The sequence below is a fragment of the Dermacentor albipictus genome, chromosome 9 (genome assembly GCF_038994185.2).
Source record: "Dermacentor albipictus isolate Rhodes 1998 colony chromosome 9, USDA_Dalb.pri_finalv2, whole genome shotgun sequence".
NCBI classification, from domain to species: Eukaryota; Metazoa; Arthropoda; class Arachnida; order Ixodida; family Ixodidae; genus Dermacentor; species Dermacentor albipictus.
In genome coordinates, this window is record NC_091829.1 from 90,293,980 (window position 1) to 90,312,050 (window position 18,071).

Consider the following 18,071-nt stretch of genomic DNA (forward strand, 5'->3'; position numbering starts at 1 on the left):
TGGAGGTGAAGTACGAAAACACCTGTGTACTTAGATTTACGTGCACGTTAATGAACCCCAGGTGGTCAAAATTTCCCGTGTCCCCCTCTACGGCGTGGCTGATAATCAGGAAGTGGTTTTGGCACGTAAAACCGCATATTCAATCATTATTGCGCGCAACTATTTCGAGAACATATCTGCTAGTGTTATTCTCTTTTTTTTGCGCGTGAGGCAGGCTCTACGACGACGAGCCCGTTCACGGGTCAATTCTCGCTGACGCTCGCGCTAGGCAGCTCACAGACAGACAGACAGACAGACCCGAAAAGTTTATTAGGTACTCAAAAAAGCTAAAGACAAAAAAAACATTAGAATTTTTAAGAAAAGCTTCACATGTAGCGAAAAATTTGCAGTGGAATAGCGATCGGCCATGAGATCCAGGCCTTCCCAGTGGGCTCCCTCAACCATAAGAGCTAATCAAAAGCCTCGTAGATCTCACAGCTAGACTGAACGAATGATCACTTCGAAGACCATACTCCAAGAATGGGAATTCAGTTCTGCGAAATGCCGTAAGCTTAAGACAATTGTGCGTTTCTTGGATGGTCTTTCGCCTTGCAGGATTCCACACAAATAGTTGCAAGAAATATAGGCTTGGAAGAAATGGTAAACGCGGAGGAAATTTATGGAAGTTGTTCATTGAGGTGTACACATGAACCAGCTAGCAGATTGCAATGTACATGTTTTCGACTAGCTGAGATTTTTATTGCTTTAATGGTCATTTCTTTACCGTCAGTTTATATATGTGTTCTGCTGTACAAGATGACCGCGCCACTTCAAAAGATGAGCTAACGATTCACGACGATGAGTTACATGCCTGGTTTTCATTTGCTGGTATATTGCAATGCTTCGTATTTGGAAACTATCACGTTTTCAGATGAACCCGAGATACCGGAGCCACTTGGTAAGAACATGTCATGAGCTTGCTAAATTGTAAACTTAAGACCGATGCTGACGTTAATGAGATTAGTATTGAAGCAATGCAGCGAGACAATGCAGTAGCATAGAAAAGACGTGCTGATTGTCGTGCTTCTCCTCTAGCGCACGCGCTGCGGCATCAAAGGGCACCACCGCAAATTCCCCGCGTGTCACGCGATCATAACGGCAGAACATATAAAGCATTACATTTGTCTCTGTACAGCGACACGAACAGTTGCGTTTACCCGGTTACAGAAGTTGTCATCATAGAGGTTCTTTGAAGAGCTGCACGGATCCCGTGCCATATATCGAGCTTCATATACCCAGTGCTCATATCCAGTGAACCTAGTTGGTGCGATGGCTAGTTTTGAATCCAGTTTCGTGAGCACATCAGCCCGAATAGCAAGTCATTAGACTAGCTCATTAGACTATCCTGTGACTCAGCTTTATGGGAAAAGGGATAACGATAAATAGATAGATAGACAGATAGATAGATAGATAGATATATAGATAGATGGATACATTGATAGATGGATAGTAAATAGATAGTTGGATAGATAGATAGATAGATAGATAGATAGATAGATAGATAGATAGATAGATAGATAGATAGATAGATAGATAGACAGACAGACAGATAGATAGATAGATAGATAGATAGATAGATAGATAGATAGATAGATAGATAGATAGATAGATAGATAGATAGATAGATAGATAGATAGATAGCTGGATAGATAGATAGATAGATAGATAGATAGATAGATAGATAGATAGATAGATAGATAGATAGATAGATAGATAGATAGATAGATAGATAGATAGATAGATAGATAGATAGATAGATAGATAGATAGATAGATAGATAGATAGATAGATAGATAGATAGATAGATAGATAGATAGATAGAAAGACCCCGGAAGCAGTTAATTACCGTAAAAAACTAATCGCATAACAAACCCAAGAAAATTCTGAAAAACGCTTCACATTCAATAAAGATTCCCCCTGGAAATGCGATATTCTGCGAGATCAGAGCCAGGGTTTTCGCTATAACATCTCAGCTAGCCATAAGGTTAGCAGGTCTCATAACTAGGCGGAATAAATTGAACGGTTCGGACACCGACTCCCAATACGACAAATGAATACGACAATGAATCGTCCTTCAATTCGCAGGCTTCCGCAGAGGTAATAGCCCCAAATGTTGGTTTGATAAAGACGCTAAATATCGAGGATGACATTTTCAACCTCTTCGTGGAAGTAAATGTGACATAGCAACCGTTTCTTTTGCATTTTTAAACTCGCTGCTATTGATGCCGCTTTGTTGGCTGATTGTCTTGCCGACAACTCATATGGAGCACCAGCTGATTTATGAGATGAGCTGACTAATCACGATGTTTGCTTAAAATTGTGGGGTACGCTTGCTGTGAATTTCACCACTTGAGAAATCGAATATTGCACGTTTCGCGGCGCACTCCCGGGGCGTCAGCCACCTGGCAGGAACATGTTCCGGGCTTGAAATATATATATATATATATATATATATATATATATATATATATATAGCCATGGCTGGCTTTAGCTAATTCTAACGCTATTGAAGCCACGTGACACACGTGACACCTATTTATTGAGGGAAGCTCTACACGAGAATGAAGTGTCCCATTAATTCTACCTTAACCGCAGTGTGTAAATTATTTGTGGATTTTTGAAATTTCCCCACTCTAAATATTCACGCTCATTATATATATTAAAAGATTGACTCCCAATTCCGGCCTAACGAATGTGAATATCTAGAGAATCATTTGAAAACCACAACTACAACTGCTGAGAGGGGTATGCAATGCTTTATGCCTTTAGAGTAAAGGTAGTAATGATATTTTAGACTAGTGATATTGACGGGAGTAATTCTAAATTTGACAGCATGCCGCCGTTCATAGAGGTGCTGCAAAAACAATGCAGTGAGTTCATAGGCTGCTCATTTACATACGAAAGGTTAGGGACTTCCCTCCCCACGTCACAAGCGATCGTTGCCATGGCCGCTTGCGCAAAATTAATCTTTACCGGGGAACCTATGCAAGGAGTGCTTCGCATTGCATGTAAGCACAGGAGCGCCTTATCATCAATCACGTGGTTGAGATGGCTGCTTTGAGCTTGTTTTTTATTGAAAGGTGTGCAGCTCTGCTTGTTGTATGCATGATTTCAAATAATGTGTGCATTGTTCACTTCAATTTGCTTAGTGCTTGTGGTCTACGCTTAACGAGAGTATAAGCGGTTACAGATGCGAGTATCAGCCATTGATGGGGACAGTCCTCCGGTGACTTTACACCACGAAGATATCTAGAGATCCTAGCCATAGACAGTGCCGCTGTGAAAAGAAGTAGCACTATATTAAGGTAACGGCGAGTTGCTAAAATATTTTTCAGTTATGTTCACCGAAGAATTGTTTCGTCGTTCAGCTTAAGTGCTCTCATATCCTTACCCAGCCCGACTTATCCAAGTCAAGCTATCTTCCTGCAGGAAGCACACACACTTTCTAATCTGCGGCAGTTCTATTGATAACATTACTTGTGGCTATTGTAATGTCTGACGGATGTGCTGTACATAAGGCTAAAAGAAAAACAATCCAAAATCCCGTGTTCGCAAATTACGTTACGTCGGCATTCACTCACAGAAGTCTCATTATGAGACGTTCTCGCCACACACTTATACAATGGGCCGTGGCCTCAAGTGATCAAAGTGGCGCATCAAGACGCATTGTCATAGACGGTAAAAGCGAACAAAAGGTACAGCGCTATTCGATTCAGAGAAGTTTTGTACCGCGTTAAAGTTCAATGTCAAGCAGGATGCTTTTCTACGATTGCTAGGTTGCACTTGCCATGGCAGAAAGTACTTTGCATGCGTGAAACGTAGTGAAACAGTTACCTGCCACGAAGGCCTAATGTCAATGCATTCGTTTCTTCGGGATTCTTAGTGGCGTACTCAGGTAATGGGGGAATTATTTGTTTCAGCTGTGGCGAGGTTCGAAGCAATTTTGAGTTCTCTCGGTTTTCGTGCACCTTACCCACCTGAATGTGCACGTTGTAGACAAGAATCTTGAAACAATATTACGGACATTTTATTCCGTTACTTGTCCATGCCTTTCAACATTGAGTTGCTTGGAAAAGATCAAACATCAACCCTCTATGAAGAACAAAAAAGGGCATATGTTAATTCTGATAAATAATTTAGGCATGCTATACTTTACAAGCCATATGCTTCCGATAAATTACGTGAATTTATTTTCTAAAAAATCAAACGTGGCACTGACGTGACGTGATGCAAGAAGACAAATTGCGTGATTGTGATGCTATCTTTGTCCACCTTTGTTTGCAATAACCTTAGCCGCAAACCGTTTCGGTAGGTCTCGGTGAATTTATCATGCAAATTAACAGCTTCACTGTGTTTATGTTACATATAGGAATGTCGTTTGAAAGGGCTAATCTCTAGCAAGCAATATTGTAAGCATCATGGATGCTCCGATGTTACTTTACATAATTCTACGGAAGTCACAAAATTGGGCCCTGCAAATACGCCGGACATATTTTTTTTTGTTCCGGCGCACATGAGTGGCAGCGTTGTGCTTGGGATTTTTGTTATCACATTCGTTAGCGGTGCACTTTGCGAGCAATGCACTTGATTTGTAATCGGGATTACGTGGGTAAGATTTCTCGCATCGCAATGTACCTAGTCCATCTATTTATAATACTAATCGCTAAGAGTCGCATTGTTTGCTATAAGGTCACAATTACTTGCGCTTAGGAAGATTCTAAGATAACACATGATATTAAACTTGGAACGCCTTCTACACGCTCAAATAAAAAAAGTTGTAAATTAACCGCGATGTCTCAGCCATATATCGTGCGAAAGAACAAGCCGGAGAATGCGCGAAGTATGCGCAAGATGTCAGCGCGATAAAAAAAAAACGACTTTCATTTCTAAATATTTTGTAAACGGATTTCCTATATCAAAAGATGAGGTCATGGGGCTGTTGTCGGCTCTGACTAGCCGGGCTGTCCTTTATTGATGCAGGGTTTGAAAACTCATAGTCGCACCTGCAACTAATAGTTGCAATGTGCTTGTTTGTTTTTCCCTTCTTGCAAATACGTTTTGTATCTTGTAGTTAGCCTTAAATGTGAATAAGAACCTAATGTTAATGCCTAAACTAATTTTTCGCGCCTTCAGGCAATATTATGCGTCATGTTGGCGTATTTACCCTCTTGAGCTTGAAATTGACTTCTTTTTGTATGGAATAAGACATGCAGCGCCGAATGAGTGTGCTTAATTTCGAATGGTATTCATTTTGCACCTTGCAGTTGGCGAGTAAGTCAAACCACTGGAACTAAGTATTCCTTCTGCTTCTACTTATATACTTTGTGAATGCTGTCCCACGTCGAGAGTATGTCAATATCTTGCCCATCAAATTGATCAACAAAAATATTTACATATGGAGCTTACGATATGAAAGAAACGCTGCATACACTTAACAAGTGTACTTACATGTTGCCTGTGGTGTAGCTCAAACGGGGCACAAGAAGCGAAACAAGGTACGCAGACAAGGCATCGAAAACGGGTGCCCGAATCTTTGCCTTCCCTGTTGTCTTGCGTGCGTTGTTTGCGCTAGACATCAGGGGCGCTATAACGTAAAACTATTCCAAGCTCCACGATTGGTCAGAAACTTTTTTCGACCACCCCCACTTCACCTGTCTGTCACGCGACTTCACAAAAACCGCGACACCTCCCCATCTGATATGATGTGTACACATATTTTCGCCATTAGCCACCGGCTATTGGTCAAAAGTTTTCGGGCTGCACCCACTTCACCTGCCAGTCACGCGACGTCACAAAACCGCGAAAACCTACCGCGTCATAGGGAGGCGTACGCATTAAAGATGCATTTATGTGCGGAACAAAACTTAATTTTCTTCTGAATCGCCGCAGGCTGCCCCGTTCCAAAAGGAATATAAGATGCCTGCCGCCGATCGCTTAGACACTGGCGACTCGCACCTGCCGGAGAGCATGGGTGTACTTGCATATAATAAATATTCTTGCGTGGCTGTGTAATGTTTTCGAGAACTTTCGGCACGTTTACCAACTCATTCTGCCAATTCTTCTTTACTGAGTTTCCCTTCTAGCGTCATTCGTAAGCTTCCGTTGAATGCCACCGTGATTTTCGACCAGCCACCGCAAGCTAAGTAAGGGAAAGCCGACCGATCGCATACGCCGGCACCACCCTCTTCATGCAGTTATCGATTTTAAGTGCACTGGCTCTGCCCCATGTAATCCCTCTCCACTTAAGCATTCTCCTCGCCTCTTGATAGCGAACTAGATACGACAAGCCGCTCAGTGAAGGCAATGTTATTCATTTTTCAAGCAAAGAAAAGTGACCTCCTATGAACGAGGAGAGCGTTTTATTGGTGTGTTCAGACAACCATGCGGGTGACCGCCCGGTGCTTGCGTCGCTGGTTACGAAAATGTGACGTCAGGAGATTGAAATAGAAACATATTGGAAGAGTTATACGTTATAGGGCCCCAGGTAATGTAATACCAACTGGGCCCATCAGGTTATTTGGTTATTGACCACGCTTTTCTTATTTGCTATGTTTGTCTACTGTTACTTTGACCTATGTTCTCAGAGTGGTTGGTATATTCCGGATAGCGACTGGTCAAACGTATCATGGTAGAACAGTCAGAGCTACATTTTGTTGAGGACGTAGCGAAAGGCATTTTACCACAACTTATGCGATGTCGCTGCAAAGGGTTCAGCTTTATCGTCTTGATATTTCACATACAGGGCCCAGCTGTCTCCTTTTTTAAATACGCGCTTTCTTTACGCGCTTTCATTACATTCGTGCCACTTAACCTCCTTGATAGCAGATCAGCGTCCTCGTCCGCATTTAGGTTCACAATCGTTGCTTGGACATATCCAGAGGACATTCACCTAATTGAATGTCCATCAACAGTTCCCCGAAGAGACGCAGTGCATCTGGTACACGCTGGGGTGACACTTCCGATTCTGTAACACAATGTAAACGGAACAGGATAGCGAGGGAAGGATGCAAGTGGCGATGTACAAGTGAGAGTAAACTCTCTACCGAATGCATCCATATTTTTCTCCATACAGCGAAATTGGCAAGCAGGAGGCAAACAACAAATCAATTCTTATGAAGTTCTTTATCAACATCTTACGAGGTGATAATTGTAGTCAATAAACATCCTCATTGTGGGGCCCAGGGACGCCCTTTCTGAGGTGTAACAAAAAAAAAGTTTTGGCACGTCTATATTGTCACTTGGTGGTGAGGTTAAGAACACAGTAGCAATACTGTGAAAGACAAAACTAACTTTTATTGGGCGAACCTTCGCCCACAAAACAGGCTACACTTATAGCACAATGATAGCGGCGAACACGGTCGGCGATCGTCGAAAATTTGATCAGCGGGTCAAGCGCGTCGGCTTTTATGCAGCAGTCATCGATAGATCCAGACTAATCGTTGGTACCCGCATGCCTTCTCCAAAGTTCTACACCAGTCGCATCAAACGATGAAATCAGATAACACAAGGTTCGGCGACAACAAACAGCGGATAGAAGCATCGATAACTTTCCAGAAACTTCGGATACATGCAGGTGCGTCCCACGCTATGCGATAACATTTGTTAGGTGGCAAAACGTATCGCCCGATAAAGACAAGTACGCGTGTTAATACCCCCCTCTTAAAGAAGCATCGACCCGATGCTGCAAACATACGAAAGTAATAAATAAGCACTCGTAGCAAAGAAAACAACAAAATAAGGAAGTTCGTCAGCGACCATAAAAGCGTTTAAGGCGCACCACGTGGACCACTTCAGATCGGGCGTGGCGCCGCTTTGAATGCGAAATGCCGTCTGGCACGACCTCATAGTACAGTGCGCCAATACGTCGGATGACCTTGTAGGGTCCGACATAGCGTCGCAGTACTTTCTCACTGAGTCCTCGTCGGCGTATCGGGGTCCATACCTAAACACGGTCACCGGGCTGGTACTCGACGAAGCGTCGTCAGGGGTTGTATTGTCGGCTGTCGGTCCTCTGCTGGTTCTTGATCCGCAGGCGGGCGAGCTGTCGGGCTTCTTCAGCGCCCTGGAGATAGGTAGCGACGTCAAGGTTCTCCTCGTCAGTGACGTGCGGCAGCATGGCGTCGAGCGTCGTCGTCGGGTTCCTGCCGTAGACCAGCTTGAACGGCGTGATCTGTGTTGTTTCTTGCACCGCCGTGTTGTAAGCGAATGCTATGTATGGCAGGGCGGCATCCCAGGTCTTGTAATCGATGTCGACGTACATCGCTAGCATGTCGGCGAGTGTCTTATTCAGCCGCTCCGTAAGACCATTCGTCTGCGGGTGGTAGGCCGTGGTCCTCCTGTGCCTTGTCTGACTGTAGTTCAGAATGGCTTGAGTGAGCTCCGGCTTTTTTCTCCACTCCAGCTGCACTACCTTTCGGCAGTGCTTTAGTTTCAGCGAAGCGCGTGAGGTAGTCCGTCGCCACGATGATCCACTCATTTGCGGTTGTTGATGTCGGAGAGGGTCCCAGAAAGTCCATCCCGATCTGCTGGAATGGTCGGGAAGGAGGCTCAATTGGCTGTAGTATTCCGGCTGGCCTTTTCGGCGGTGTCTTGCGTCGCTGACAGTCTCGGCACGTTCTGATATAACGGGCGACGTCGGCGGTCAGGTGCGGCCAATAATACTTTTCTTGTATCCTCGATAGTGTCCGAGAAAATCCGAGGTGTCCAGCGGTCGGATCGTCATGTCGGGCGTGCAGTACTTCTGGACAAGTCCTGACGGGACCACAAGAAGGTAGTCGGCGCGGACTGGTGAGAAGTTCTTCACGAGTAGATTGTTTTGAAGCGTGAAGGAAGATAATCCGGGCCAAAATGCCCTGGGGACAACGTCGGTGTGCCCTTCCGAATATTCGACGAGGCCTTTTAGCTCCGGGTCTGCCAGTTGCTGTTCAGCGAAGTCTTCTGCGCTCATCATCCCATGGAAGGCGTCGTCAATGGGGGCGCGTGACAGGCAATCGGCATAAGAGTGTTTTCGTCCAGACTTGTAGGTTACAGTGATGTATTCTTGTAGTCTCAGGCTCCACCGCGTCAGTCGACCTGAAGGATCCTTTATATTCGCTAGCCAACACAACGCGTGATGGCCACTGACGACTTTGAATGGCCTGCCATAAAGATAAGGGCGAAATTTAGCTGTAGCCACAACGATGGCGAGGCATTCCTTTTCGGTCGTAGCATAGTTGCCTTCTGCTTTTGACAGCGACCAGCTAGCGTAAGCTATCACCTGTTCGACTCCGTTTCTCCTCTGGACTAGAACGGCACCGAGGCCTAGGCTACTGGCATCAGTATGGATTTCTGTATCGGCGTACTCGTCGAAGTGCGCAAGTACCGGCGGCGACTGTATGCGTCGTTTGAGTTCTTCAAATGCGGCGGCCTGCCGCGTTTCCCACTTGAACTCAAGGTCACATTTAGTTAGACATGTCAACGGCTCGGTGATGCGTGAAAAGTCCTTGACAGAGCGGCTTTAGTAGGCACACATGCCAAGAAATCTACGCACTGCCTTCTTGTTGATGGGTTGCGGGAACTGTGTGATTGCAGCTGTCTTTTGCGGCTCTGAAAGGACACCAGATTTGCTGATTACGTGGCCTAGGAACAGATGCTCATCGTAAGCGAAGCGGCATTTTTCCGGCTTCAGAGTAAGGCCTTACGATTTGATGGCCTCTAGTACTGTCGCAAGCCGCTTCAGGTGATCGTCGAAATTTCCGCCGAAGACGACGACGTCATCCAAGTAAACGAGACAGATCTGCCACTTCAATCCTGCTAATACCATGTCCATGACGCGCTCGAACGTTGCAGACGTCGAGCACAGTCCGAATGGCATAACCTTGAAATCGTAGAGGCCGTCTGGCGCGACAAAGGCGGACTTTTCGCGATCCCTTTCATCGACTTCTATTTGCCAGTAGCCAAACTTGAGGTCCATCGATGAGAAGTATTTAGCACTGCAGATCCGATCCAATGCGTCGTCTATCCGTGGGAGGGGGTATACGCCTTTCTTCGTGATTTTGTTCACTCGACGATAATCGACGCAGAAACGTAGAGTCCCGTCCCTTTTCTTCACTAGAACAACTGGAGACGCCCACGGACTTTTCGACGGCTGGATGATGTCTTCACGCAGTATTTCGTCAACGTGGTGTCTCATAGCTTCGCGTTCTCGCGTCGAAACTCCGTAAGCACTCTGGCGGAGTGGTCGAGCGCACTTTTCGGTTATTATGCGATGCTTTGCGACTGGTGTTTGTCGAATCCTCGATGACGTCGAAAAGGAGTCTTTGTATCGTCGAAGCAGACTTCTGAGCTGTTGCTGCTTAATCACGGTGAGACTTCTATTTATGTCGAAGTCTGGCTCGGGAACTACGGTCGTCGGGGTAGATGCGACAGAACCCGAGAGGACAAACGCATCGCTGGTTACCTGAATTTCCTCGATGTATGCGATCGTCGTGCCCTTGTTGATGTGCTTGAACTCCTGGCTGAAGTTTTTTAGCAACACCTTCGTGTTTCCTCCGTTCAGTCGAGCGATCCCTCTTGCGACGCAAATTTCACGGTCGGGCAGTAGACGTCTGTCGCCTTCGATGAGGCCTTCTACGTCAGCGGGTGTTTCGGTGCCGACCGAGATGCTGGAGCGAGGCGTGATGCTCACTTGAACTTCGAGCAGACTCAAGGCGTGACGACTACGAGGGCTCTCCGGCGGTATCACTTGATCTTCAGACAGCGTTATTGACTTCGACTTCAGGTTGATGATTGCGCCTTGTTGTTTCAGGAAGTCCATGCCGAGAATGACGTCTCGTGAGCACTGTCGGAGGATAACGAAGGTGGCAGGGTAAGTGCGGTCATGAACGGTGATTCTTGCCGTGCAGATTCCAGTCCCCGTAATGAGGTGTGCTCCAGCGGTTCGAATTGGAGGGCCTTCCCATGCAGTTTTAACTTTCTTCAAATGGGCAGCGATATGTACACTCATTACGGAGTAATCAGCCCCTGTGTCCACTAAGGCGGTAACTGGTGGCCGTCGAGAAGCACGTCGAGGTCGGTGGCTCTTTGTCTGGCGTTGCAGTTACGTCTTGGCATCGGATCATGGCGGCGTCGTGTTGAACTAAAGCTGGAACGTCGCGCCGTTAAGTCGTCTTTCGTCGGCGTAGTCTTGGCTTCCTGACTTCGTCGGGACGGCGGCGTGTTGTTATTTTGTCGTCGAGATGGTCTCTTCGTCGTCTTCTTCGGCGGCGGAGGATCATCGTCAGTTCAACAAACAGGAAGCGCACCTCCATCGGTTGCTGCTTTTATTTTTCCGGATATGGGCTCGCAGAGCGGCCCCGTGCTGGCCTGGTGTACGGTCGGCGCTGCGGTGACAGGTAGCGGCCTAGTGACGGCGAACGGGATGGTCGTCGAGGGTTCCACTGAACGGCGGCGACGTAGTCGGCGATATCGCGAGGTCGTTCGCCAATTTCTGGTCGCGGCGCGTTAACGGGGAACCCTCGGAGTCCCATATCCCGGTATGGGTATCGGCGGTAGATGTGCCCGGCTTCTCCGCAGTGATAGCAAAGCACACGGTGGTCGGGGGCGCGCCAAACGTCAGTCTTCCTTGGAACGCCACGTGAGGGGATGGCTTGGCGTGCTGGCTTCGGGGGTGGTGGTGGACGACGGAACTGTGTCGTCACTGGGCCCTGGCGTGGACGCGGAGGGGGTACGTGAGGATGGGCTACAACGGCGTATGTCATCGCTTGCGGCTGTGGTTACTACTCCGAGGTGTTGTTGGACCTCCTCACGTACTGCGTTGGCAATCGACGTCACGTGAGGCTGTGATGATAGGAACAGCTTTCGCAGCTCCTCCCCCAAGACCGCTCGGATAGTCTCGCGCAGGTCGTCGGTGGCCAGTGACTGAACTCCGGCGTAGTTTATCGAGTTAGAGCGGCGGTTGAATTGCCGGTTCCGCATTTCCAGTGTCTTCTCGATGCTGGTGGCCTCGCAAAAAACTCCTCGACGGTCTGCGGTGAGCTCCGTACCATTCCGGCGAAAAGTTCCTCCTTTACACCACGAGCAAAATGGCGGACTTTCTTCTCCTCGGACATTTCCGGGTTGACGTGGTGGAATAGGCGGCTCATTTCTTCTGTAAAAACCGCGGTGGTCTGATTTGGTAGCTGCACCCGGATTTCTAATAGCGCTTCGGCTCGTTCTCGGCGTACGAGGCTTGCGAATGTCTCCAGGAAGACGCTGTGGAAAAGCTCCCAGGTCGTTAAGGTGGTTTCTAGGTTCTCGAACCACGTTCTGGCAGCGTCTTCCAATGCGAAGAAGACATGTCGCAGTTTGTCGTTGCTGTTCCAGTTGTTAAAGGCAGCGACCCTCTCGTATGTCTCAAGCCAGGTTTCCGGGTCCTCGAACGTTGAACCAAGGAACGTCGGAAGCTCCCTGGGCTGCTGCAGCACGATGGCGGATGCTGGGGCTGCCATTGGGGTGGACGTGGTGGCCATCTTCCTGGTCGTCTCAGGCAAAAGTCGGTGCTCCGGGGGCAGTTGTTGAAGACGGCGGCTTGCTCGATGGTCCGGGACTACCTTGGTGTTGTCTTTGCGTTCCGGGCTTGGATCACGGCTTGTCGGGGGCGTCCAGTACATGAAAGAAAAGCACCTCCACCAGATGTCACGTGGTGACGCTAAGAACACAGTAGCAATACTGTGAAAGAGAAAACTAACTTTTATTGGGCGAACCTGCGCCCACAAAACAGGCTACACTTATAGCACAACGATAGCGGCGAACATGGTCGGCGATCGTCGAAAATCTGGCCAGCGGGTCAAGCGCGTCGGCTTTTATACAGCAGTCATCGAATGTTCCAGACTAATCGTTGGGACCCGCATGATTTCTACAAAGTTCTACACCATTCGCGTCAAGCGATGAAATCAGATAACACAAGGTTCGGTGACAGTAGACAGCGGATAGAAGCATCGATAACTTTCCAGAAACTTCGGACACATGCAGGTGCGTCCCGCGCTGTGCGATTACATTTGTTAGGCGGCAAAATGTGTCGCCCGAGAAAGACAAGTACACGTGTCAATATGTCAAATTTATCGAGCTCAGACTTGACGTCAAATATTGAAGCGAATGTTTTATGGCGCGCGACGGGGCCTTGAGGCTGCCTAACGTACCCATAACATCGCTTTACTATTATCCGGAGTGCTTAGGATGACATTTGACAACTTCCACGTTTCCTAAAGCTACGTACATTTTTATGCGATCATATCTTCGCAGCTCTGGATAACTACAATATTAAAATGTAATTGTACTCTTCCGGTATACCATTTCATAAAACGCTGGATTGTGTAGCGCAGAAGTTAAAGGTATCTTTTCATTTTTCTCGCAGTCAAGTTTTGCAGATAATTATCGGAATGTTTTTCGCATAAAACCTTTGCAAAACTTAATACGGTACGCCATGGCTCATACTTCCTTACAGCTTTATGGGCTTGCATGTTAACCTGAGTTATTCGCACTAATAACTTTTGGTGACCTAACAGTACACTTCTCCAATAATCCTTGCAGCCATGACTCCAACGGCCATGAACGTGTCTACGCAATCATCGCTTGTTTGATATCAGTCGGAGTCGTCTGTTTGGTAGCCTTCACGGTGCTTGGAACATTAAAAAAATGTAAGTGAAACGATGGTATATCGTTTTCCAATTTCACGATTAAACGGGTCACATATAGCCTTCTTGTGTACTGCCTCTCGAGTAAATGAAGCTTCACCGCATGCGTTGCAGCTGCGCAGGTACTCCCTAGAAGAATTGTACGTAACGAGTTACGTATAATCACCTATTTGTAATCAATTAGGCCTATGTGTACTTAATATTTGATGAATTACTTATTTCCTCTGGAACGCTCATTCTAATTCAATTACTCTTTGCGCAAGCAATTGTATTTCATCGGTCACTTTAGACCCAACACAAGCACTAGCAGGCGACGCAGTCTTGAGCCCTCGAAGTTGGCAGAAATTAGAGTAGAATGCCCGCACTCAGGCTAGGCCGCCGCTTCGTGGTAGCTAATGGCGATCAGTAGGATTTTTCTTCGCCTATCTCCACTAGGTATGTTCCTGCGCTGCTATGGCTCGATAATGAAGGCCACTTCGGATGTTGAGGCCACACAATCAACTGCTGGAAAGTTTTGCAGCTGTTTCATCTATTCTACTGGGAGTGCCTTCTCCTAATCCCATTACCATTTAGGCACTGCCCTTCGGATAGGAACAAGAAGTGAGCATCGCGGCATAGAATAATCGTAATTCTGTGCAAGATGTTCGCAGTTACAACACCACCCTTCCATACTTTGGCACATCGATCGATATTTATTTTTTTTAGCATCGCAACTTCTTTCCTCATAGAAGCAATATAAACAGCTACAAAAAAGTTGGAGATTCCTGAAGAAAACATTGAAAAGGTAGTAGTAGCGAAGATACACAACATACTTAGAACTGAGGTGAAACAGCGCGAAAAAGACGAGGACACAAGGAAACAAAGACCACAGACAAGCGCTGTTTTTCTTTTTTTTCTATTTGTTTCCTTGTGTCCTCGTCTTTTTCGCGCTGTTTCACCTCAGTTCTAAGTATGAACCAACTAGCCCTCATCAAGATCTTACTAATACACAAGATACGCGTGAAGGGCTATACACTAAACACCTAAAATATATACATGCTCTTTTTCGAAATTTTCATGCACATCCTGATTCTGACATGCTCTTTTTCTGATTCATTTCATTTTTCATTTCATTTATTTATCCAAATTTCTTTATACAGGGTGAAATTGCAGGTCAATCTAAGCACGCAGTGCTTGTAAAATGACCAGGCAGTTGGTGAAACAACATAATAAATTCATATTACCAGAATTAATACATTCTGTAGCATATATACACTGAACACCGTCCAATGCAGTAAACAAAAAAATAAAAAAAATAAAAAAAATAACAAGCATTTTGAGTTCCTGTTTTTTCGTTTCATTACACAATGTTGTCAACAACAACATCAAAGTCAAAACAAAGTCAAAACATCAAAGCGATACATAAGTACACCAGTCACTTACAGGACTACAACTCAATTCTTCAAACTGATGAATTCACAATTATACACAGGTATCGAAGCAAGAACATAAACAAAAGTTGAAAACAAAGCCGGTAAACAATTCCGCATGAGTCAACTGGCTTTACCTACTAAATGTTTGTTGAGCTTGCACACCATTTTCTGATCGCTTTATTCATTTTTCGTTTCGTGTTTAGTGTACATAATTCATCACTCAATTGATTAAATACTGAAGGGACATAGTAGTTCCGGGTTCTTTTCCCATAGTGAGTGTAGACTCGTGGTTTCACGTACCTCTCAGTTTGTCGCAATGTCACGTTCTTTTTTACGGCAACCTTGAATTCTTTGCTGAAGTAGTGATTCTTCAAAACTACATAATTAAATAGTTCTCCCACTGGTAGTATACCCAGGGCTTGGTATTTTTCCCTTGTATCTGCGCTATCTAACGCTGTTGCTGAAGTGAATTCACGTGATACTGGGGAACCGCGGACTAGGTTTGGCCATCTTGCGTTCGTTTATTATATTGTGTAAAAATACTGTGACACTCCAATCTTGTGACTATTGCATGGACTGCGATGGGAATCGTTAATGGCAACAGTCATATTGCCTACGTAAACTATACACGTTTGGTACGCCGAACCCGCATTTCGGTGGGGCCTAAATGCTCAAACAGCCGTGTATTTAGATTTATGGGCACATTAAAGAACCCCAGGTGGCCCAATTTCCGGAGTCCCCCACTACGGCGTGGCTCATAATCAGAAAGTGGTTTTGTCACCTAAAACCCCATAATGTTTTTACTTAAATTTAACACCGCACAGCGTGTACAACACGTACTTTCAAGATATAATACCAACTGCAAAAACCGACAATAAGCATACGTGAAAAAAACTTAGGCAAGATAACGTATAGAGGAAAATAATTGTAAAGGTCAATAGAAGTGTAGAAATATTAAGCTAAGATGAGATGAAATGGGCGAAATAGCTTGCATAAGCTTGTAGAGACCGAAGCCATAATAACCAAAGTCTAATTTTTGCAGTTTAAAAAGTAACGACAGACGCTTTCCTCTGTTTTATCGGAAACGTCGGTTTCTTAACACGGTTGTTAGTTTAAGATCCTCCTTCGATTGCAACAATTCCTAATACTAATTCTGAGCGCAGGTTTATACGTCTTTTCCTTTCGCAATGCATTGGTTGGCGTGGCCACCCTGTCTCTTGCGGTGCGTGGCAAGTTGAGGAAAATGTAGCACGACTGCCTAGCTCATCGGGAGATCGCCAGAGGTATCGCGAGGATGACGCGTGGGCACCAAGTCACTGCAGCTGCCGCAGACAGACCTCCGCTCATGCAGCTCTTGTATCGTTGGCGTCATCGGCGAGCAGACGAGGAGCTCTACTCTGGCGCCATCTCGTAGACGTCGTCGCCGCAGAGCCCATCTTGCGTGGCACTATGCCTTTCTTATCGCGCTTTCGCCACAACCACCTCCACCGCTTTCCTCCTAACGGTGCCGCTTCACACTTTTCCTCCGCTTTTCTCCTCACGCTCTCTTCACTATCATCGTGTTTCATCCCCCGCTCCTCTCCGCGTTCGATCTGATCGTTCACTCTGCTCCTTCGCTCGGTTACGCCTGCGCTCGGCGGAACCTCAGAGCTCTGCTATAAAAACATTTGCCGCATAAATTCTAATTCGTTGGTAGCATAGCGAGGCCTTCGAACTGCGCAACCTCAACACCGCGAGGTAACATACGAGCGATTATGGGCCACTTGGATGTTACGTTATCAATGTATGAGGTTCAGACTGTGGATAAATTATTGCTCCACATTCACCCCCTTCGCCATGAGCAGCGCTGGTTCACAGTTTTGAATGTAATCGTATAAGCATATTCAACTACCGAAGAAAGTAGGCGGGTGGATGGCACCGCGCTAGCTCAATTGCGCGCGTGATTCAGAAGATGTCACTTCAGCTCCAAACGACAGGATGTTCTTTTGTTCGCCTTCTATCAGTAGAACTTAACAATTTTCCCTAAGCATCTCTTGCTACATTGTCTGTCTTTTTTGTGTGTGCATGGCGTTGAAGAGCGAGATGGCAGGTCCTCGGATCCCCTTATTTTTTTGTGGCAAAACGAATGACTACTTTAGAGCACGCCATAGTTCAAAATTCAACTAACACACGCAACGCGATAGCGATGATGATGTTGACGATAGGTAATGACATCTGCTTTGAGTTCGCGTTGAGACAGCCACTTAGCCTCTATTAGCCATGCGTGCGTTTACAAACCGTAATGTAGCACCTTGACGGTGCGTGGCTTTAGCACATTAGGTTAGCTGCTAATTCATGCAAGCCTTTATTTAATACATGCGAGCCTTGTGGCATGGTGTCTTCTCTCGTTGTGTTATGGTCCGACGGCTGTCATACGCAACGAACCCTACGAATATCTGCGGGTGGCTTGACAATAGGCAGATGCCAATAGCGCCCATCCTTGTCCACATTGTTCGTTAGTGAGTGGCAGTTTCTTAATTTCCGTTAATGTCCCATAATTAAAATTCAAGACCATCTAGATCAACAGTCAGTCCTGCCACTCTCCTTTCAGCATTTCTCCGCTCGATCTATGCGGGGCTTTTTTTCGCTATTACGAATGAAACCTCAATAAGACCACTTGTTCTGGTATGCTTTTTTGGTGTTTATGCTTTTTGGTGTAAGTAAGCTTCTTAAACTTCCTAGTAAATGTAGAGTGGTAATTGTTCGTATATTACTGCGTATGTTTATTAGACGCTAAAATTAAGAGCTAGCTTGAAATAAGAGACAGCACAGATTTCTCTGTTCGTACACATGTAAAAAGAGGAAATACCTTTCTTTGACCACCAGTGGATCTACTGTGAATAAATGTGTAACGTTCGAGAGAAAAGATTAAATTAGACTGAATAGATAACGGAGATATTTATTATAATCCTAAAATTGTCTAAAATAT

General features: G+C 45.8%; 1 protein-coding gene across 22 annotated transcripts in view; it reads left to right on the forward strand.

Annotated features, from left to right (window-relative positions):
- Nucleotides 1–18,071, forward strand: part of LOC135908912 (uncharacterized) — a 199,097-nt gene that overhangs the window by 144,042 nt on the left and 36,984 nt on the right. For 18 of the 22 annotated variants that reach the window (XM_070524975.1, XM_070524982.1, XM_070524988.1 and 15 more), the window contains one exon: nt 13,588–13,694. The exons of 3 other annotated variants lie outside the window; for them this stretch is intronic. Coding sequence is in view for 1 of the 19 variants with exons in the window: in XM_070524987.1 (XP_070381088.1) it covers nt 10,833–10,885; nt 13,588–13,694 (160 nt within the window). In the remaining 18 variants the exon portion in view is untranslated. Of the gene's footprint in view, nt 1–10,831; nt 10,886–13,587; nt 13,695–18,071 lie in introns of those variants that run through there. One more of the 22 variants, XM_070524987.1, reaches the window with a different exon arrangement.